Source organism: Larus michahellis, chromosome 9 (assembly GCF_964199755.1).
Source record: "Larus michahellis chromosome 9, bLarMic1.1, whole genome shotgun sequence".
NCBI classification, from domain to species: Eukaryota; Metazoa; Chordata; class Aves; order Charadriiformes; family Laridae; genus Larus; species Larus michahellis.
In genome coordinates this window covers 49,193,635-49,216,476 of record NC_133904.1, presented here as the reverse complement: position 1 = coordinate 49,216,476, position 22,842 = coordinate 49,193,635, and the positions used below count along the sequence as shown (strand labels likewise).

General features: G+C 44.5%; 1 protein-coding gene across 2 annotated transcripts in view; it reads left to right on the top strand.

Annotated features, from left to right (window-relative positions):
• The window catches only part of LOC141748326 (vascular endothelial growth factor receptor kdr-like), a 136,711-nt gene that overhangs the window by 66,370 nt on the left and 47,499 nt on the right, over positions 1–22,842 (top strand). For both annotated transcript variants that reach the window (XM_074600204.1, XM_074600203.1), the window contains exons 9-11: positions 22–197; positions 11,671–11,821; positions 14,734–14,833. In XM_074600204.1, the coding sequence (XP_074456305.1) occupies positions 22–197; positions 11,671–11,821; positions 14,734–14,833 (427 nt within the window). The remainder of the gene's footprint in view (positions 1–21; positions 198–11,670; positions 11,822–14,733; positions 14,834–22,842) is intronic.

The window sequence follows — 22,842 nt, the reverse complement described above, 5'->3', positions numbered from 1 at the left end:
TTGATGGGACTTTCAAAACAGGTACAAAGACGGCAAGCTGATCAAGGATAACCAGACTTGCTATGAGCCGGATCCAATCAAGTACAGACTGGGCATAAGAGATGTGAGACCAAAGCATGCTGGGAACTACACCATTGTCTTGAGCAATGCAAAATATGGCCTGTATAAGAACCTCACCATGCAGCTGGTAGTGACAGGTAAGACTTGATGTTTAGAATTACTTCTACTGGGTTCTTTCTCATTTTTTGTGCAATCCTACTTTACCAGTCATCGGGAATGGTGACATTCCCCATGTTTAGCTGATATGAGCTGATGCAGGACTCTGCATAGATCACCACCTCATTTAGGAACCTCTGAAGATCCACTCATGTCACCACATGTTAAATAGAAGCAACAGAATGGAGAGCAAGCATAAAGAGTTATCGGAAACTAGGTCATCTAAAGCCACTTTCCACCTAGATATTGCACCTCAGCAATAACCTGCAGCATCTTTGTGTCGGGACAGTGTCTCCACAGAGGGAAGCAGAAATGGTCTGAAAGTGAACAAACTTAACAGGACTTAACTTACGTTTTAATAGGAGCTTGGGAGGATATCTAGTAGTGAGGTCTTGGAGCTGATGGCACAGCTTTCCAAGAGAAGTGATGGAAGTTTTATCCCCTGAGACTAAAAACAAGCTTGGGCAACGCACTGGAGAACATCCTGTTGGGACAGGAAAAATCCCAGTAGGGCTGACGGAAGGAACTACATAAGCTACCCTGTCTTTTATGTCTCTCCATCATCCTGCTACAGAAATACTTTCTAAGTCTGTATTTTATGTATTGTCATTTATCTGCTGGAAGCACTTGAGAGACAGGTTCATTTTCAGGGGAATCCAGAGAAAACTGAAGTAGACTGTGGTGTGCACTGAAGCAGGTTCACTTGACAGAGAGGGAAAATAGATATTGGAATCCCATTTATTAATCTCCCTTGCTGGGACAATGGAAGACAGAGCCCACATTGTCTCTTTGCACACCCACTGCCTCTTTTAATCCATGGAATTTGGCAGGAGAGATTGAATCATGAGGCCAAATAGGAGTTCAGCAAAAGTTAGCTCTGCTTCCCTTTGGATTTCCCGAGGTTCGCTCAGGCAGGGAGATAGATGAGGTTATTGAGATAGGTTTGCTTTTTTTTCTGTGGCGAATTCTTTTCTCCTTATTCTCTTTACACCTAAAAATATTCTCAACTGTCCTATTTTGCATACCTATGTACTGTTGCACCATGTAACTTCCAGCATTTGTGTTTCTCTCATTTCACCTCTCACCTTGCCGAAAGAAATAATGCCTAACAAAGGGAGAGCTTTCACTTAGGCACATTTGGCCTATTAAAGCTGCTAAATAAGATACGGTGGCTTAAACCACCTTAAACGTACATAAACTAATGTATGATTTAGGAGTGGAGAGAGCTAAGAACCTGCTTATGGTCAGGTGCTGCAGCTCAGCTGATAAGGAAGAACGTGTTAAGCTGCAGTAATTTGTTCATTTGAGATTGTTTGTCCATACAATGGTTCTGCCGTCTTGTTAAGAGAACGGAAACATTCAAAGGAAGAGAAAATTAAGAATGATAATAAACTATCTTGTCAAGGTAAATATTGGTGTTTGCATGCAAAAGAGAATGTTTACTTGAAGAGCAGCCATTCCCCAAATAGGCATATAAAAAACAAACAGACCTTGTTCCTATCAGCAAGATGCTATTTCAGGATTAAACCATCCCATGCTCTTAACTACAGCACAAGCCTTTCATCTTTATTGTATGTACAAGTATTCTGTCTCTCACACAGAGTGCATGCCTCGCATGGTGCTCGTTGTTAGCCTTTCTGAGAGATCAGCCCAACAAAGACTTCAGTCAGGAATCATTATTTAATTGCAAAACCACCATTTCTCCAGAGTCTGCAAAGTCCAGCAGCTGCAGGAATGGTACCGTCTGGAGAAGGTCTTGCGTGGTGAAACACAGGAAAAATGAACAGCAAGTGTTTCTTTTCTGGTCTAAGAATGTCATCCCAGAAATGAAAGCAAGCAAAGGAAAATACCTGCCCAAGACTGCCCGTGTTTTTAAGCTGCAGGCTGCAAACAATGAGGATATTTGCCTTGATTGTATACAGGACTGACGCAAAACACCTAGGAAATCTCTCTTGCCTTTGCCAGGCTCTTCTCTGCAGCGCTACCGTGACATGCTGTGCCTGAAGCACTCAGCCCAGGGAGAAGGTCGTTTTGCTGAGATGCATGTGGGTAGAGATCAAAAGAGGCAAAATTTGCTGTTGAAGCTTATCCAACAGCAGCAAACTGCCTTTTTTCTTGTGTGTTCAATTAAAGGGACTGCTCTTTTTCAGATCTGGGCACCATTTGCTTTATTTTCCAAAAAAAGCTCCAAACTGAACACTGATTTGTACTTTCCCCTTAACTCCTCAACAAATAACCTGACACTTCAGCTCCAGTCATCATGACTGATATCCTAGTATTGTACCTGACTAGATTAAATTGCTTAGAGTTTCAGCAGACACTTAGACATGGAGAAGGAGACCAAAACATACTTTCCAGTCATTTTATGCCAGGATTACCTTGCCCACCACTGAAACTCAACCACCCCTGAGCTGGGAGGGGTGATGGATGTCTCTGCTGAGAACCACAGGCAGTCTGCAATTCCTGAAGCTGGAATTTGAACACGGGGATTAGCAGAGTTGATGGAGAAATCCTCTTGAACACAGCGGCAGGAACATCAGTTTGGCATCAAGTCTAAAAGGTGGAGCCTGCAGCAATTCTGTACCCAATAAGCCTCGTGCCGACTACATAACCAGGTACCAGCTCCCTGTTACTGAGGAGTGACGTTTCATTTTGAGTAACAGCATTGCTCCCCAAAAGCCAGGGCCAGGTTTTAAATTTCAGAGCTGCATCTGTGAAAGTGAGTGAGTTCTGATCTATACTATTAAAGAGAAGATGGAAAATCAAGACTTTTGAGTGAGAAGATAAATGAATTTGAGTATGTTTTCTTTTGCTGCAAGGGGAGACCGCATTGAAGGAATTATAAGCAAGCATACAGCCCCCTCTCCTGTGAGTCTTGTCACAATAATACATCGTTAATGCTCCTGGACATCACGGATAGCATAACTGGCACTCAGTGTGCTCTACCAAACCCATCAACTGCGAATTTGAACTAGGTGTAGAGGTAGTTTGAAGTTAATAGTGTTGTGAATTGTTGCGCATGAACAAAGTATAAGTAGGAGCAGGACTCATTCGTCAAATTGCACTATAATAATTTTTGCAGTGGTGTTCAATAATAATGGCAGCAGACGGGAACCCTTGAAGCAGGATGAGAACAAGATAAGAAGTCATCTGCTTGAGCCCTGCAGGACGGGAGCGTATACGCAGCGTGTCTCCTGACCTGCCCGAAGGCCAGCACTGCTGCAGGCTTTCCTTGCAGTCACCTCCCAGACAGTTCATTGGTAGCAATCACAGCGTTCTGACGCAAAGCGCACCCTTTGTGTGCAAGGTGTTTCACTCCACGGTAAAATATTAGGAGCTATTTCCCCCCAAAGTTTGATATGGCCATAAAACCAATGAGTATCTGCAGAGTGCAGAGGTATCAATCGTCTCAGCTCCACCGAGGCAAGAAGGAGCAAAATGGGCAAATAACCCCCAGAGCTGCAGGGTGGGAACTGACAGCAACGCTGGCCCCAGGCGAGGACCTGGTTGACAATATGCAGGACGGAGCACGCTGCCTGGCCTGGAGGAGAATCGTGCTGCTATTCAAAAAATGTCTCTTTAAGAGTGGCTTAACTGTGCCTCTGGTCACCCGTGCTCCCGCTGCAGCTGGAATTTAATCTTGCAGGAGCACATATCTCCCTTGGCTCATTCTAGGACTCCAGTCCCCAGGAGGTAGCTGATTGCATTTTCAAAACACTCCTTCTTTACATATTTACACATCAAACACTGTCCAACAAGCGGCGGGTTGCTGTGTTTTTGTTTTGTTTGATTAAATTCTTATTGAGAAAAGCTTCAAGAAAATAATGTCCTGAAGAATTTGGAAAGGAGGGAGCAAGGAGAAGGAACAATCCTAGCAAACAGCTGGTGGCTGCACATCTGAGCCAGCCAAGAAGGAGAAACGTGGGAGAAAAGAGTTATTCCGGGCTGGAGTACAAAGCTCTTTCAGAACAAAACATAAACAAAAAACCTCAAATCTATTTATGGGCAAGCAGGCTGCATTTCATTCTCACCCTCGCACAAGTCATCTGCATGTATCAGGGTTCTCGCTGAGCCCTTTACGGAGCAGTCAGCATGCTCTGACCACCACGTGGGGAGTGAAGATTGTATTGAAGCAGAAGTTAATTCAAAAAATGGGATGAATAATCTCCTTCACCACTTTGCCTTTCTTCTTTGTCCCAAAGTTTCTCTCCTGTGCTCCCTCAAGGCTCTTCCAGCAAATATTGCTTTGGGTTCCAGCTGCTCTAGTCAATTGAAATTACAGTCCCTCGTAGAGTCCTTGATCCCCCAAGCTCTCGTTGTATCTATAAGAAATGCAGGATTAAGCGCTAGAAATAGCCTCTACCATAACTAGTGGTAATTCACAAGCTTCTTATGAATTCCTTCTCTCCTGGGCAAGGACTGGAATAAAAGGGGTGCATGGAGAATTCACGTGTGCGTTGCCATGTGCTCCTCGTTATGGCAGCGAGGTGACTGGCTATACCTCGATTTGTTACTGGGGGAATTAGCTCCAGAGCACTTAACGATGCATATGTTGCCCTACTCTGTAGTTAGGCCAGCTCTTCATATTTGGTTTAAAATCAAAGGCAAAGGGAGTTCTGTGCCTGACCTACTTTGGCTTGCAAGGGATGAGTTGACATCAAAGGAGTCCCCAGTGATCTCCATAAAAGTTAATAAATATGCGGTGATCCATGTGAACAATACCCCGTCACCTCAACCAGCCCCAGAAATAGTCTGAAGAGAGAAATGAGCCTTCAGGATGAGGTTAATACATTTGGGTTATGCCAGTTCAGAGAAAAAGAGCTCTTAGAGTGACGGATCTCAGTTAAAGCCAGTTGAAGACAGAGGGAGGACTCCCACAGACTCTTGTCCATGGAAGGGCCACTGAAATCTCTAAATTAATTGCTAAATTGGACACTGTTGCACTGTGAGAAACATAAATCTCTTTGGATTATTAGTGCAACCCAACTAATGTTTACTCTAAAGGACTGAGCCAGATACGAGAAGCAGGGCTACATAAAATGATCTACCTTCCCCTTGCCTGCATGCTTCAGTATCCTGCCAGGACTGCTTTTCCTTTGTGTATCATATCCATCTCCTGCATAGCTCCTTGGAGGATGACCCATTCAGGAACAGTCAAAATAGAAAACCTAATTTTCCACCTGCTAGCCAGCCGAGCAAACTAGAAACCCCACAATAAACCGCAGCCTGTCTCCATCCAACCGCTGTTCCAATGTGTTCCTCCCCACGCCCACTGCTTTGCCTTCCTCCTGGGTCCTGGCAGCAATGGCTGTGGCCAAAGCTTTGGGTGGGCAGGACACTCAGCCGCGAAGAGCAAAGGCGAAGAGATACAATGCTCCAGTCTATCCTTCAGGTCTCGTTTATCAGACATAGGCAGGAGAGAAACAACTGACTTCTTCTGGGAGATATAGGAAAGAAAAGAAAAAAATGTAGGAGCACAAAAATACTGCAGTGAGCCTTTCCGGCATGCTAATTATTATTACCAAATTATGAAGAATTTTCTCACTGACATCATGCAAACCCTGCACACTTGCAGCTCCACAGCCCAGCCTCCCCTCAGCCTCTCTGCGCTCCCAGGAGAGCCCCTAATGAAAAAGTCAGATGAGCTGTGTTCATTTTGTTAGAAGTAGCCAAAGCAATTTTAGGGAGAGGAAGGTGGGGGCCTGCTGGAGTTTGCCAGAAGAATCTGAAGCATTCAACTCACGTCTTTGCAGCAGCAATCTCTCTCTGACAGCCCTTAAAAACCAGAGTGGTGGGGGGAAGTTGGAAAGTGGCAGCCTGTGGTTTCCACGCTGTCTCTCCGCCAAGTCTGCAGGTATATTAACTCTTGTTTTTCTATTTTGAAAAGCAGCAGAAGAGGCAGAGACAAAAATCCTAGAAAACTGCCTGCTCTGCTAAGAATTAAGCAGTTCATCATTACATATTTGCTTTTGAACTGTTTGGCCATGAAAAATAAGATGGGGAGAGACAGACAAAAGAAAACCTTTTTTTTCCCCAAAGCTTGGCTGCATCGGGCTTGAATGACAGATCTGGGAAAGGTGGGACAGGACTGGAAGAGACAGCTTTCTTCCTACAAGGTGAAGATAGATACATGCAAAAGTGACAGTACAAGGTCAGAAAAAACCAAAACCAAGCTGCGCTGCCATTTTAACAACAAAATTCCCTGTAGGGTAGGTCAAGTGCCCTGTGATTTTTCCTAATATCTGTTCATACAGTATCCCACTGCACGGTTTCTCTTCCATTTGCTTCCACCCCGCTGGCATCCCCAGCCCAGAACAGCGGGTTACAGTGGAGCAGCAGGGGGTGTGCGCTAGAGATTAGGCAGGGGACCGATAATCGGTGACCCTAATTCTATTCCTGGCAGCGGTACTGACTCATGGAGAGATTTTGGCCACTCACTTCATCTTGGCATCTGCTTCCTCAGAGGTACCACGGGGACAATGCCGTGCACCCACCTCACAGCAGCCTTGTATGTAGTGCTGGGCAAAATAAAACCAAAAAGCAAACAGAACGAAACAAAGAAAACCACCCAGAGAAAATCAGCTGGGGTCTGACACAATGTTCCATTCAGCCTGAAACAAAAGTCTTGTTTTCAGGTCATTTAACTAATTTTTTCTTTCTTTCCACTTAACAAAAAAGAGAAGGGGGAAAAAAAGAAAAGAAAAAAAAGCAAAGCAGAGAGATTGTAAGCCAAACACAGACAAAGTGCTTTTACTTTGGGGGAAATTTCATGCTCGTTTTCCCATACTGTTTGACCAGTCCAAACTTGTATTAACGAGTTCCCTATCTACCATACAGAATACTCACCTAGCTCAACTTGCAGAGCTTACAGTTCCATTAAGTACCCCACAAACATCAGATGAAAGATAATAAAGTGCAAATTATTTTTGCTTTTGGGAAGCAGAAAGGATAAATAGAAAACAAATTGCCTCTCTCTCAATTGTTTTAATGAAGCCCCATATCCAGCAAAGTACGTAAGGTTGAGACTAAATGCTTCACTGGACCACTCTATGTTATTTTAATGATGTGCTTAACGTGAAAAGATTTTTTGAAACCCAGTTTAGATGGTAGTGGGGAAGGTAAGTAAACAGCAGTTCAGTCAGAGGTCACTGAAAGTAAAGCAAAGTTTCTCTAGAAGAGGCAGGGAAACTTGCTATGTGCTGTCCTCTATATTTGGATGCTCCTTTGGGTGACAAGTCTGCAACCCCGTACTAACATCTGCAACGAATTTAGAGACAGAGGAGCCTCTTGCAAAGGGGGTAGTGCCAGAGGGTTAGTGTCCTCATCCTTGTACATATTATTTGCGCCTAATGCCACAAACTAAAGATAACAGTAGGAAGTAAGGTGAGATTTACATAACGCTGATCAATTTGAAATTTACAGTAAGCAGAACTGCCTTTTGATTGCATTTCACAGTGCAGCAGCAGCAGCAAAGTCTTTAGTTATTCAGGTCAGCTCTCACACCAGCAATTGCACCTCTGCAAAGCGAGTTGGGGATACAATCACACTTTAAGCCAGAGAGGACGAAAACCCATTTATTTCGACACATTTAAAGCCATCTGAACATTGCGCGTTCCAAAAGCAGCCAGAGACGAGAAAGCTTTTAAGTTTTGTCTGGCTTCTGCTTGAGGAAACTCAGCCTGGGGAGGGCAATGGCCCAGGGGCGGGAGGAGGAGGCTGAAAGTCAGTGGGCAGATCTCGGCGTGGGGGGAGTGGGAGGCAAGAAGTGGGATAGGGAAGGATGCTTCAGGTCAGGAATGAAGTGTATTTACAGACCTCCTGCAGTGCAGCACCGTGGCAGCAGGCAGGACTGCTGCTGGGGCAAGGCACTATAGGAAGGTGTTCAGTGAGCCAAGGTCAGGATGGCGGCGGGTGCTGTAGGTCAGGCTCTCGGCACGGTGGCAGAGCTTCAAGGAGAAAGGAGGACTCTGCTCTGCTCGTGCTGGAGGAGGCGAGGAGCACTGCAGGGTCTGCGCAGAGGCAGCTTGCCTCTTTACTCAACCTCTGGACTGCCATTAGTCCAAGCCCTGCTAAAGCTCTCCACTCCCAACAGCCTTTTTTTTTGGCGTGCTTAAAAATCAGCAGTACACATGCAAATGTATTTGCCTTGATGAAAACCACACTTTAGATGCTAATTTAAGGTGCAAGCAGAAATGTACTTGGATTTTGGCAGTGCTTACAAATGGATTCGTACCCCAAGCCTTACCCCACACCCAGACATGAGTGAAGATAAACAAGAGTTTGTGCATAATCCATCATGCTGCTTAGTAAGCAAACAAGAAAGAGAAAGCAAAGCACTGTTTGCAGGAGGGAGAGAGTTGTCTGAGAAATACACTGCTAGGTGTACCTTAGGTAATCACTGGCTTTGGGCTAAAAACTCCTCATCACGCTAACGTGGAGAGCCTTTTCACAGGTGGGAGTGCTGCAGGTGCCAGCCCACTGAGCCAACTCTCCGTAGCCTGAGCAAATCCAAAAGGCCAGTTCCCACCACCAAAGCCAGTTAACTTGTTCCCATCACCGATGGAGGCAACTTCTGTAAATAGGATTTGGCCCAGCAGCGAGCAAAGCAAATGGAAAAGCTTTGGTTGCCTTCAGGGGGCGTGGGAAGAAGTAAAAAGGCCATGACAGTGGGCAGAGGTTTGGAAAGTTTTCAGCCCCCAAAATACGCCGCATACAAATACCCCACATTCCCCATCCCAAACCTGCAGCGCGCTGGGGCCAGCGCCAGCACCCTACCGGGCACAAAGGCGGCACACTCAAAATTGTGGAAGGGCCTCGTCCCCTCCGCGGTAGCACCGCAGTAAGAGTCATTCGCAGAATGACACCTACCACCATTACAACCTTTGCAGGGAAAAGAGAGAGACGCTCGTTAAAATTGCTTCAATTTCTGTGTCATGCCCATAATTAGCTACGATCCCACACTAACAGTGTTATAAGGCGCTGAGAAAGAAATGATGGGGAGGCATTTTTAGCCAGCCCCTCAAGTTTTAAGAAAATAATTACTTAAGCCTCATAAATAATAGTTATTTCAATTGATGAATCATTTTGACTCATTTTAGGTTTCAAGTAATATTTAATAGTGCCACACAGTAAAGTAATTGCGGAATTAAGAATTCGTTCGTCACTCATGTATGTTCTCATTTGAATTAGATCAAGTTAAAATTATTATTTCTATTTAGAAGAATAATTTAAATGACAGTCAACGTGCTCATCATTTCACCAAGAGTACAGAAAAATCTTCTAATATTAAAAGATTGTAACCAAACCTTTTCCCCCCCATACTTTTTCACACATGCAAAACCATACAAACACAGTCTCCCTCCCCAAGTGTGTAAACCTTTTTCTTACAGCCAAGAAAACACAGCACTCGAATAACCTTTCACATAACACTTGAGTAACCTTTCACACTGAACTTAAAGTCTCTTTCTCCAAGTGAAAATCACACTTTTGAGGTCGGTCCAGACACGCCGAACACAGGATTTGAGACTGAAAAGAAAAATGTCCGAGATAATGAAAAATGTTCTTCTCTCTCCAGGGAGTTTTACAAAATTATTTTTATGATCAGAAATAATTTACTGATGGGAAATGAGATGCCAGTTACATGGAAATTCAACATTCGTCCCAATAATTTGTCCAGTGAATTGCTCACAAATCCCAAAGCACTTGATCAGCCAAAACCCAGAGCGATGTGGTGCGGGAAACCCTGTGTCCGTGTTAGAGATGAGGATGTGAGTTCCAGAGACCCTAACCACAGTCTGAAATACTCTCCCGTCTGCTCCCTTCTTCACCTTCTCCTTCACGAAGAGACAATCCCTCTCCCTGCCCGATGGGACAAAGGAGTGAGAGGTGGATTTTTGGAGCCTGGGAGAACATCATCCGCAGCCAGTCAGGGTGACAAGACTCAACCAAAGGGAATCAAAAAAGCGAAAGGGAGCACAAGACAAAACCAAACGAGGCCTGACATTTGGGTTTTTCACGTGAGATGTTCATCAGGACCTAATGAAGGTTCTTAAAAGCAGCTGATGTTTTACGGTCGCATGGGAGTTAGGATATGGCTGAACCAACGACAGTCAATGCTCCTTTCACGTGGTGGAGAAGGAAATGCTGATGTATTTTCAGGCAATGATGAGGTTAGAAGATCTTTCAGAGTCTGACCTGGCAGCCATGAGAAATGAAAAGTGAGGATCCCACCAAGACATGGGATCAGCCTGGTCCATCCACTCATAAGAGTAGAAGGCTGGAAGGGAAAAAAAGCTATTAAAAAAACGAGGGAAAGGGCTCAAGATTGATGAGGTGGGCAGTAGCTCATATTTACATATCTCGGGCCTCCTTGACAGCAGAAAAAATAAGTTAACCCAAAAAATAGAAATCTAATCTACATTCACTTCCCAACTTGTCAAAAGCCCTCCGTGTAAAGCAGCCGCACTTGGCTGCACAGAGGTGTTCCACGGAGGGACCCCGACCAATAAATCTGGTTGATTTCCTGTTATGAGAAGCAGACAGAGATATGGCCAGGGATGGGCAGAGCTGTCTGCACAAGGGAAGAGCCTGTGCTTTCACCCCAAACTCAAACCCACCCTCTCCGAGGTTAGGAAAAGTTCAGTTCACTTTGGGGATTTTTTAGCATTATTTCTCATTTTTGCGTGTTCCCGTGGGAGCTGGAAGTAGATGGGACAAAGCATTTCTTTCCTGCTGGCAACAAGCAGCCCTGAAAGTGTCACACGAAAGTTTGTTCTTGAGAGATTTCCAGTCCAAGGGTGTGATCTTGCAACCCCTCCAGATGTGAATAATGCAGTGACATTTTTAATGGTTTTGCTGTTGGTGAGAATTTCTTGGCATTACTCTGCAAGTGTTTTCTCCCCACCACTTCTTCCTTGCTTTCTTCACCCCTTCATCCAGTGCATGTTACACGTAAACAGAAAAGGAAAGCGAAGTTTTGAGATCAAAAAGACTTTTTTTTTTCCAAAACCCTGAGGAGAACCTGCGCAATGGTAACAATATTGCAGAGCAGCAGCTGTTTGATAAGGTTCCTCTCAGGTGACATCAGAAGTCAAATGCGATATTGCCCACAGCACGCAGACTAACAGCCTGATCCTGCAGTCCCTGACCAATAGGTGCTTCATGGCACAAATTTTCCAGAAGTATAGCAGGTCCACAACAACATTTGAAAGCAATTAGGATGGATGTGAGCACTTCGATGTATTTTCTGAAACACCACAACTAATACCCATCTTTCTACAGATCTGTACTTTCAGCGCTGCTGCGCATTTCCCTACAACTGCCGCAGCCTCACTACATCATCCCTTACTGATCACAGCAAAAAGGTTCAAAACCTTTGACGGAAACAGGACCAAGACTGTGGATATAAATTTGCTCATTTGTTGTTTGTTGGTTTTTTTTTCTTTTTCCCTTTAGAGAGACCCAAAATCTATGAAAAGGAAACTGATTTTGATAAGATTGAGCGGGTGGAGTTAAGAAGCAAACACAAAATCCAGTGCACTGTAAGCGGGAATCCTGACCCGAAGATCGAGTGGAAGTGGCAGCCCTGCAGCCTCACAGACACAGTGTAAGTGCACGTGCCTACGCAGGAACATGTTGCAAAATGGTCGGATAGTTTAAATTTAGTTTTTCTTTCCAATACGTCTTATTCATCTGAGTTAAAAATCACAAGCAGTGATTCCCCACCTAAAGGTCTAAAGGGTTATGAACCCAGCAGAAATCTAGTTGTGTTTGATCTTTTTGGAGTTACAAGCACCTTCTGTATTATCAGAATTGTGTCAAATAAGTTTAAAGTGACTAAAGATCAGGCTTGAATTTTCATTAACTTGACCAGCAATGCCCCTCTGACTTACCAAGATCTTTTCTTACACCTCTTGGATGCAGCCTACGTGGCTGACAAAGGGAAAACGGATAGGTGTAGAGGTAACACGCTTTCTGCCCCTGTATGAGCTACTGTCAGACAAACCTGCTAAAGGCTTGGCTTCGTTTAGTTGCCATATGGAATTTGTGCCACTTCTGAAGGGCTGTCTTCACTAGTGCACGCTGAGCATGAGCTCCTGTGGCAGCATCTGCGTTGCAGAAGCTGGAAAAGATAGCCCAGCCTTCACGCCTTACTGAGGGCCTTTCTTAGCTGAAGTCTGGAGGCAGCCTGGGGTGTGAAGACACAGAAGTCACTGGGTCAAAACTGTCAGAGAGGAATGAGGCAAGTTAAAACACAAGATGCCTTTCGAGATTTGCCTTATACAAGTGGACGTTTTCTTTGCTCCTGCTGTTATATGAGCAGGGTGATCTATAGAGGTCTTGGCTGAGGTCTGAATGCTCCCCCTGGTTGCCCCAGGGGACATACAGGAGCCACATATAACATTTCTGACTGCACTTCAACTCTTCCTTCAATGAGTGGGTTGAAGTCAGGTTTTCCATCCCTAAAAAAATGAATGCAGGTCTAGGAAGCAAGAGGGAAAATTGCTGGGTGGTTCCTTATTTTCTCACCATCTCAATGCTTTTCCAAATGCTGTGAATGACCAGCCATGAGACGGGGCAAATCACTAAGAGAAGCTCCTTTCCCAGGTTCTCTGCTGCAGCACTTACAGTGATGTTGGGCGTCTAGTCATAGGTTGGGTCTAAAAAGTGACCTTGTGACCCTCCACAAGGGCAGTAGCTCATTACCTCATTTAGGCAGTTACACTGCTCCTGCAGGAATAAAACGGCAGAGATTTCTAGGCTTAGGTAGGGCTGTTGGCATCGCAGGTCAGCAGAAGGCACACAAGCTGCGGCTTTGGAGGTGTTCAACAAGAGCAGAATGGAAACACCATATGGAAACAGGTTATGCATTCCGTAGGAAAGCCACACAGATGACCTGAAATCTTTTCCAGACCTTTCTGTCTAGGGAGAGAGAATCGGTCATGAATGCCACATTAAGCCAGATTCAAACCAGTGACCTGGTAGCAAAAGACCTGATGTAACCCTTGTTCCAGCTCTCTGACTCTCTGATCTTATCAATTTAAATACAATTGCAGCGTGGCGTCTACCTCTTCTGGCCTCCGGGGCAGCCTTATCTTTTTCCAGCAGAAGCTGTAGGAGGATTCCTGTGGGAAATGACACAGACCCCATTTCCGTCTGTTGTCTCACTTCCTCTCTCTCTCTTTCTCTCCCCGCTCCTCACTAATGCACTTTGAATCCCAAAACACTATCATTGTTCCTTATAGCTGTGATGTGATTTGCTTCCTTTGAGTTTTTTCCCTTCATCCTCAAGACAGAATTGTGCCCTGCAGGAAGTCACTCAAGACATCTTCTAATTAGGCTCTTTTGAGAGCCATAAACCCTCCCTTGACCCAGGGTGTTACCCATGCGTCTTGTGTGGATTTGGCAAAGGCACAGCTGATTTATGGATTCATTTTCTGCAGCATCAACCCTTGGTCATCACCTATAGAAGTCCATATTCATTTTAACTCCTATGATCCTAATGTGCTATGGTGGGCTGAGAATTGCGGTGCCTCTGCAGAGGCAGAGGAGACAATAAGGACAAGTTCCTGTCACGCTTTGTGATGACTTGTGCAAGGTGCGATTGCAGCTAGTTGTGGAACTGAACTGACTTCACTAACCTGCCGTCACAGAGTCAGTTTGTCACACCCAGCCGTGCTAGACTGGAACTGAACCGGCAACTTTAAAATGAAAGGCTTCCTCAAGTCGCACAGCGGGCAGCCCCCTCCGCCAGGACGCCTGGAGCTCCAGCCTTGCTGAAGCCTTTGCGCTCCTAAGCACGAGAAGGCCTGTGTCTCTGCTCATTTATTCCAAGGGTTGTAGTTAAAGAAGACAGAAAAGCCTTTTGCCGTGGACGGTGCAGATATACCTTTCCGCATGACGTGCGACATACACTGCTCTTTGCCCATAATTCAAAAATGAGGATTGCTAACTGACTGAGATATGGCTATCTTCTGAGGAACATGCAATATTAAAGGAGCCTTCTGCTATAGTTAGCCCAGTATTCATCCATTCTGCTCCCTCAGCCTGCACTTCATGCCGGAAAGCTGAGCAGATGGACATGCTCAGCAACATTCACCTCCCCATGTTTTTGAATGACTGGCATTTTGAAACGCACCGTAAGTGCTAAAAGAGCACTTGTAAAAGCCACAACTCAGTATAACTCATATTAGCCAGACTAAACTCACATGATTTAATTAGTTGTCCAGTATTTTCTATTTTCAATCTTCAGAAAGTTTGGGGAGTTTCCTTGCTGGTCATATACTGATCTTTGTCTACCTCTGTCAAGGTGCTTCATAAATAATTTTGCAATGTTGTGATGAAGGAATACAGTAGTTCCACGAAGAGGTAACAATCTCCAGCAGCAATAGCTTTTAGGAGTTGTTGAGACCTGAGACTATTGTGTAAGAATGCCATTCTCTCTCTGTAATAATGCCTCCCTGGGTTATCTGCAGTGAGTCGGGTTCTTGAACACCACCTTTGCTTTTCTACCTCCAGATGCAACCCCCATGGGCAAAAAATTGTGGTTCGGGAGAATATGTTCATAGGCAACAAGATCAGGAGCATTGAAACCACGAAGCACGAGGATAAAAGAAAGGTATGTGTCTGATGAAACTCTGAGCAATGATGTCATGGAAGAGCAGTGGGCTCTATGGAGGGGACGCTGTGCTCACACGGAGATCTCTCCTTGCAGTTCCCAAGCTGCCGCGGGTTGTTAGCATGCTTTAAATTCCACAGCCCTGGGATCATTTTCTGATCTCTGCTGTTTATAAATACCGGGATTCTGGCAATGATGTCACATACCCTATTTAAAATTCTCCAAAGACTTTTGGGTCAAAAACCTCTCTGTCTCCCTCAGTCTTGAGAAAGTGTAAGACTGGTTCGGTGCAAGAGGGGTCCTGTGAAGCGCCTACAACTGATAAGAACTCTAAGTTCATTAAAATGCTTAGCACTTAGAGAGCACTTTTCCTGCCCAACCTTGCCTACTCTCCCAGCAGGAGGAGTTAAACAGCTGTGTAATTTAAGAGGCCCATGGTGGCCAGAGAGCGCTGTCCTGATTTTCAGTGTACAAGTGCCTGCAGTACCTGCATGTTTCAGCGGGAGTTCTCAACATTTCTTTACCCATCTGGGTTGCCAACCATGTTACCGAGCCAGTGAAGGTGGGAAGACCTCCTTCCTTCCACAATTCCCCGCCTGTTTCCCCTCCAAACAGCACCAGGAGCACACTTCCTGCGTGACCTGCAAACATCCCAGCTCTGTTAAATGCCTCCCAGGTACCTGTGGTGATGCTGAGTGATGCTCTTTACACACATCCGCGCTAATCCTTGAGGAACTGCTGCAGCTGTTCTGCTGTAGACTCACAGCCTCCTGGCCATGCCTTGGAGAAGATGCTGTGGTCTGGCTCAGACAGTTGTTTTATCCCTGTTGGACTTACAGAGGTTTGTGGCTTTAGGAGTGGGTTTGCAGCTACAGGTTTCCAGGTGGATGTTCCAGATAGTTTAGTGCCTAATCCTACAAGGTACTGAATGCTGCAGTTTGTATCCTGGTATACCTTTAAGCATATGATAATTCTTGGGCTACTCCCATGCTTAAAGTTAAGCACAAAGCTAAAGTGCTCTTCTGGATGGGGTCCAGACTAAATCAGCATCTGGCAGGATCAGTGCCTTAGCCATCTGCTCTTTCTCATGGAGACTTTCCAGCCCTAAACGTAATCTAAACCAGAGCTCTGAAAACATGGCGGTTGGGCTGGGAAGGAGAAAATCAGTGTTCGCATTCCATTCCTGAGCTTCCCCTTGCCAGAGGATATTTATAAATCAGATTTATTTAGGTGGCATAGTGCCCCTGTTTTTAATATATTCTCTATGAATTTTAGATCTTAGGTAAAAGCAGCTACCTACAAAGTGCTAATTACTTGTAAAAGATGGAGGTCGGTGACATGCACCTACAAAGTTTTTTCCTTTTCTAAGAGCTTCTGGTTGCTGCGTGGACTGACAAGAGTTTTGCAGCTCTCACGGCTACTGTTTCTCTCCATATATACAGTCTACCTAAATATATGATCTGGTGTCCAAGAGCACAGATTGTCTGATGATCAGTCTTAAAGTTATGTTAGTCCCCATCTAAAAGTGAAGAGTTTCACAACTGCTGTGACTCAAAAAGTATCTGTTGGTTGCTGAAGTGTCCCGCATGCTGAGATAGTGAGACACCTCAACAACACAAAATCAGAAACGTTTTTCTTTGGCTTATGCATATGTAATCCACTCTCATTACTTCTTTTACCAACTTTGCTGTGGCAAATATGCAACTGGGTGAAACTTTAGTCTGCGAGTGGACTTAAGATGGGATTTAGCTGCAGTCTCTGAATGAGGTGTTTCAGCTCCTGGATCCAGTGGGGCACTCCAAACATATCCTCAGTCTACGCTGGTGCGTGATTAGGGACTTCCTACTTTTCCCCTGTCACCTAATTTCCCTAGAAAGAAAAGGTGCAGCGATCTCCAGGTACAGCAGAGGAGAAACAGCGCTCCACTCCCACAGAGGACACCGTAGCACCCACCCGCAGCTCAGTCCGGACATCACCATGTGCCTGAGTCTCCTGCCTGTAAAACATGATGGGAACTAGAATGCTAGGAGAAGGGAGGTGCAGCTGCTTAGTGGAAATGAGGACCATGAGGGAACGTCAGCAGAAGGACCCCACACAGTCCTCCAAAGGACTCCTCTTGTTCCCCAAGAGCTCTGCTGCTGCTCTCACCCTGAGTACCACAAAGAGCCCCGAGGCTGCTCTCGCTCTGCCCCCACAGCCATCTCTGCTCTTGCTGTAGACTCCAGGCATCCTGAAGCGTTCATTTTTTAGACATGTTCAGATGCTCAGCCTACAACACTTTAACTTAAGCTTTTACATATTTCATTATTAGTTTCATAGAAATACTTCTTTACAAGCTACATAATTTTACAATTTATAATATATTCATTATTTTCATCTCCTGCTGATCCACTGGTTGAGAACACATTCGGAGGTGTTTCCTAATGATTTTTATGTCCTGATCAAGATTTACTCAAATTAATAAAACTAGATTTTATGAATCTCAGGTTTCAGCACTTTGTCTCCCTGCTTACATTAGCAGACAATTCCTCTCCTTCCCCCTTTCTGAAGTCCAAGGCTATCTGTGTTAAGTGGAGTCTTTAGATAATAGACTATAATTCAAAAAAAGACACTGATGAAAACTCATAGCCTTCAGACTTTTCCTTGTGTTTTATCAGTCGTTATTCCCACCAGAAATGGAATAGACAGGAAACAGCCCCATCCATTCCCACCATGGCCTAGCAAGTCATTCATCTGCATTGACTAGCCAGATGAAATAATAAAGATGTTGGAGTCTGAGCATGGCTTTTATTGCCTGTGTTATGAAGCTGGGATTAGCTGAGATTGGTTATTTTTCCTGTGTGATTTGAGCCTGTCCAATGATCGCTCAGAGCAGAAGGTGGAATTTACCCAGTCTCTAAGATTTCTCAGCATCCCTGGAGTTCGCCCTCAAAGAACTGTAGCAATACATGCTGGTTCAGCGATATATGAAAAAACGCGTTAACTGCTAAGAATATGGGAACAAACCCCCAGAAATTACCAGATCCAGAATGCTGCCCAAAAGCTAGCTCAAATGACAGCAAGCAAGGATTTTGCCAGCAGACCACTGATACTTGACATGATCTTTGATCACCTCAAGATTGTTAGACATCTATTTGACAAAAGTGGCATGTAAAATTCAGGTCTCGTGTCCTCCTGGTCATAATGATTATTCCATTATTATTCCACAGAGAGAGAAGTTAATTTCAGCCCTTCCCGTCTTCCAAAGGCTGAGTCTCATTCCTAAAGAAAAGCATGTGGTTTTTGTTATGATGTACTTCACTGAAGTTTTGGTCAAATAGCGGCTTAGGCAACCGCATTGTGCTAGTTTAATTTTCCTGGTGGTTTGGGGTCAATATTGAATATTTGATTTTGTGATTTAATCTGAAGAATGCTTTTTCGCACCAGGTGAAACACCCATGATTGCATGAATTGCCTGAATTTCCTCTTCAAGTTGCAAGGAGCTAGGTTGCTATTTTATTTTCTTTCCTGTTAGCAAACGGAACATACTGCTCTGAGCTTGGGAGAACAGGACAGAGCAGGAAAGAATAGCAAGATCCATGATTCATTTCTCATTGGGGGGTTCTTTTCATCTTTTTTCTCCCTTTCATGTATATCTGAGAGAGTGGCCTGGCCACGTGGGTGTTTCTGCAATGAAACTCATACAACCCTTTTGCTGGTGAAATTCACAACCACTCAAGAAAATTGACCCCCAAATGCCAGGTTTAAGCATCCTGAAGGAACAAAAAGACTACGTTAGCATAGTGGGATGCGTTTGGTGAAAAGCATGTGAGCAACTCGATAGAGCCGTTTAAATCTGTCACCCTGTGTGGGTGCCCGTTTCAGTGAGCTCCCAGAAGCCTTGGCACGTTAGTCTCTGGCAGGGGAAGGGGAACAGTCACACGGCGGGGTTTTTGAGCAAAACATCCACTCTCTGGGAGACCAGCCCGGATGTTTCAGGCACTAGTCAGGCAGAGGAGCACATGGACTACTACACCGTCCTTGGCAGGTCTTCTGAGAGAGCCTGGCTAGCAGCAGGGAGATAAGAAATGGCCCTCTGTCTTCCCTGCCCTCTTAAATTCATTAGCTGCAATCACTGGGTGCGAGGAAGAAGTGTAGGGGTGGTAACTACTCGTGACTAGCCGGCACCTACCCACCCACCCTAGGGCCAGAGAGTGATCAGTCCACCCGTACTAGAAATGTGTACCAGTTCCTCCAGAGGCACCTCCAACCTCCAGTTACCCCCGGCTTCCTGCCCTGCCTACCGTCGGTACCACCAGCAGCTCTGCCACACTCCGGGCGGACGGCAATGATTGTTCTCATTTCACAGGGAGAGAAAGGGCCACTGCCAGAGATGAGAGCAAACCCTAGAAGTTCTCAGTCAACTCACAGACTTCTCTTAGCACTTGTCCTCAGTCCATCCTTTAGCATGTTTTGAATGAATGAACTAAGATTACGGATCACAATTGTCAGGCAATAAAAATAAGTGTTATTCTGTGCCATTCAAGTAGATGGATTGGGAGCTAGCTGAATATTTTCTTTGCGGGGTCTCTGGTGAAGTTCCTATAATTTCATCTCTCTCTAACCACCTCCCCCCCAGCTCTGCCAGAGTTAGACAGCTGAGAAGTTTTCCACCCACTTTTTCTACTCCTCATCCTCGCCCACATACAGCTAACGAAGTGAAAGAGAGAAGAACTGTTAACTAAAGCCGTTGGAGGGAGGGATTAGACAAAGGAAAGAGAAAGCAAAAAATAACAAGATATATTAATTCATGCTGGCTCCAGCTTAAAAAAAAAGGTCTTGTTGCTCTGTCCTTACTACAAGATGTCTTAAAACACTCATGGTACATGGCTGTGGAATGTTATTTGGCTGCTTGTAAAATAGCTTGTTTTTATCAGTTTGGGAACATGACAGTGCAAGACATATGGACTTTATTGAACTATTCCATTACGGGTTTTCCCAGCACCAATGTCTATTGACTTGTCATAGTTGTTCTTCAGAGATCAGTCATTTCATTTCTTTTCTTACTGAGTTTTAAACTTAGCTTATTCTTTTATAGTAATTATTTATTAGCTAATAATCCCTTCTTTGGGCTCGCAGTATTGGGTGGCCTTTAGGTTAAGTAATAGGAAATGGAGCTCTTTACTTCCAAATTTAACACAGGCAATGAAAAGCGGTCTGAAGGATGTTTGGTGTTTGGTATGCAGGGAACTCACAGGATCTCAGGCCAGCTCCCACTAGGAAGATGTCTAGACGTTACATGCCAATAATTTGTTATTAATTACCATTGGTTCCAGCGCAGTCTGCACAGAAGCTAAGGACTGAACAGCCACACGGTTTGTGCTACCGCTTGTGGCTGGAGGACATTGGGCAAGGGTTAACGTGTCACTTAGTCTGAACTGCTCTTAACTAGGACATCCAGTGGAAGGGAAATTATCGTTATTTAGGCTTAGCAGAAAGTAGGGTGCTCTGTCTGGCAGCAGAGTTTTCTGAGTACAAGGCATGAGAAACAGCTTTGATGTGAGCCCTGCTTTGAGTCAGAGCTCAGCCAGGAGACCACCAGCGGTCCCATCCTGCTAAGGTCTTTCTGTGATTTCATGACTCTAGATGTGGCAAATGCCAACATGCCTCAAACTTTTCTATCCTGGCTCTGATTCCAGGAATGGAAAACACTTTGCCAGGTGCATGGGCTAAGCACACAAAGTAGATTATCCCCTTGGAATTTTTTCCACTCTATACTAAAGGTCCCCAAATGCTGGGACTGTGCCACTCCACTGAGAGAGAAGTCTGCTAACAGTTTTCACTGTTAATAATGGGAAAAGGGTCCTGTGTTTGGTTGCTCGAGTTCGAGCCATTTTCTCCTTCAACTTCTTTTTGCAGACTTTCCTTGAAATGGCATTGAAAGTATAGGGATGGCATTCGGAAGAACAAAATCCTTACCCCTACCTGCCACTGTGACCAAGTACAGACAAATTTCAAATTTTCAAGTTTGTTCAACTTGGGTCGCCTACAGTAATAGATGATGAACAACTGCCAAAACATCAGCTTTGTGGGTTTAACATCTGGGTTAATGGGGGTTACTTTTCAATGAGATCTCCTTGATTGGTTTCTATGGGATACCCTTGATGTACAGATACTTCAAAAAGCAGATACCACTGCTGGCTTCCTAAACGTTTCTTTCAGGCTCCTTTTGGTAAAAGACAAAACTATGTGGTCTTATAGAGGGAAAGAGGATTTGGATGCCCTTTGGTATAGCACGTTGGTGTTCCAAAGCATCACTATGTTGAGGACTGGAACAGGATTAGGTTAGTTTGGCAACTGCGAACTTTATTTAAGATGCTGGAAAGATAATTGGACTCCCAATCTCAGGGATTTACCCAGGAGCACACAGCTAGAGTGAAAAGCTGATGCGCAATGATTTCAAGGGATTCATCTTATTGCAAGAAAATCACTCAAAATCCTTCATTTCCAGCTCTGAAATCACATATATTTCCCTGCTGACTGCTGGTGGTTTAAAAGTCACATTTTGGAGGACTCTGGGAGGTGGTAGTTCTAAGACAAGACAGTATAGTGCATTCTCTCTTGTGCTCAGGTGTGTAGCAAACTGGTATCCAAGTGCATAACAGTGATTTTGAGCATACAAACAAGAAAATGACTTTCTTTCTTTTCCTCAGTGAATTTTTCCCAAGAATTTGTCCCCAGATTGTTTCCCACCATCACTTTAACATCTTTTTCACCTTCACATCTAGACACATTTGAGATTAGCTAAGATGAGGTCTCGGTATAGCTATTTGCTCTTTTTTTTTTCACCCCACCTCCACGTCAGACTTTTCTCGAGTTACGCAGTTAGAGTTGTTAGCATCTGTGTGTGTTCATGGGAGTACGTGTGCGTTTATCTCCGGCCCACCAAATGCAGCTTGAGGCATTGCATCAGTTTTTAGAAGAGTCACAGTGTCACCCCTAACACTTTGGACATATTCCAAAATGGATTTACAATTTTAACTGGCTCTACAGTATTATCCTCGACTTCCCATCTAGAGCTGTCACTTAGCAAGACTAATGGCTGGTAAATAGATGTCCAAATTTATCCCCTTCTGTCCTCAGCACGTACATTTATATTGGCTTTTTCTATTCCCAAATATAAAATTCTAAGATCCAGTAATCATGAGAAGAAAGATCTTGGTCCTGATTCAGCAGTAAATCAAAAGGCGGTGTCTACTGCTTAAAGTCAGGGGTACTGCTCTGAACATGTGCCTGTTAATAACCCGTGGCATTAGGCCCACTGCTACAGGAACAGCAAAGGGAGGAGGAGCAGGCTGCTTCTCTGGGGGATTTTATATCCAAGTTAGAGCTATTTTCACATCATAACTAGATCAGAACTGCACAGCTCTCTCTTTGGTGGACACCAGAGGGAGCTGGGATTGCTGGTCTCCTGTTTTCACCCCTAAATTTGGGTTGTTCCTATTCTTGGCTAATTTCTGTGTTTGGTGCCCATGTGAAGTAGACACTTTTCCACTTACCCGTTATTCTGCTGAAAATGTTCCCCATTAGAATGTAAAATGTGCACGAGATCAAAACCTTTGAAACTCATTTCCCTACAGGATTTAAAGTGGCAAAGCTCAGAAAATCTGAAATAACTCTCTGAAAATACATCCCGCACAGCTATAGACACATTCATGGTGCAGCTTTATGAGGAGTAAAGGAATGTCTTGTGTGAGTTTAGTTTAGGATATTAAAAAGAAAGTCCAGAGATGCTTTTGTGCACTTCAAAGCGCTCTCTGGAGATAAGGACAAAAGGCCAGAGGGTGTTATAAGTTTTGATTCTCAAAGTCCGTAGAGAGGATGGCAAAGAAAGTGATATTTGTTCCAAATGTGAGGGCTCAGAGTTCCTCAGGTGAATGGCTGCAGGGGAAGCAAAGTAATCTTGCAAGAACATCTCTGTCTTGGTGGGTTAGACCCTGCTTTCTTGCTAGCAGCCCAAAGAAATAATT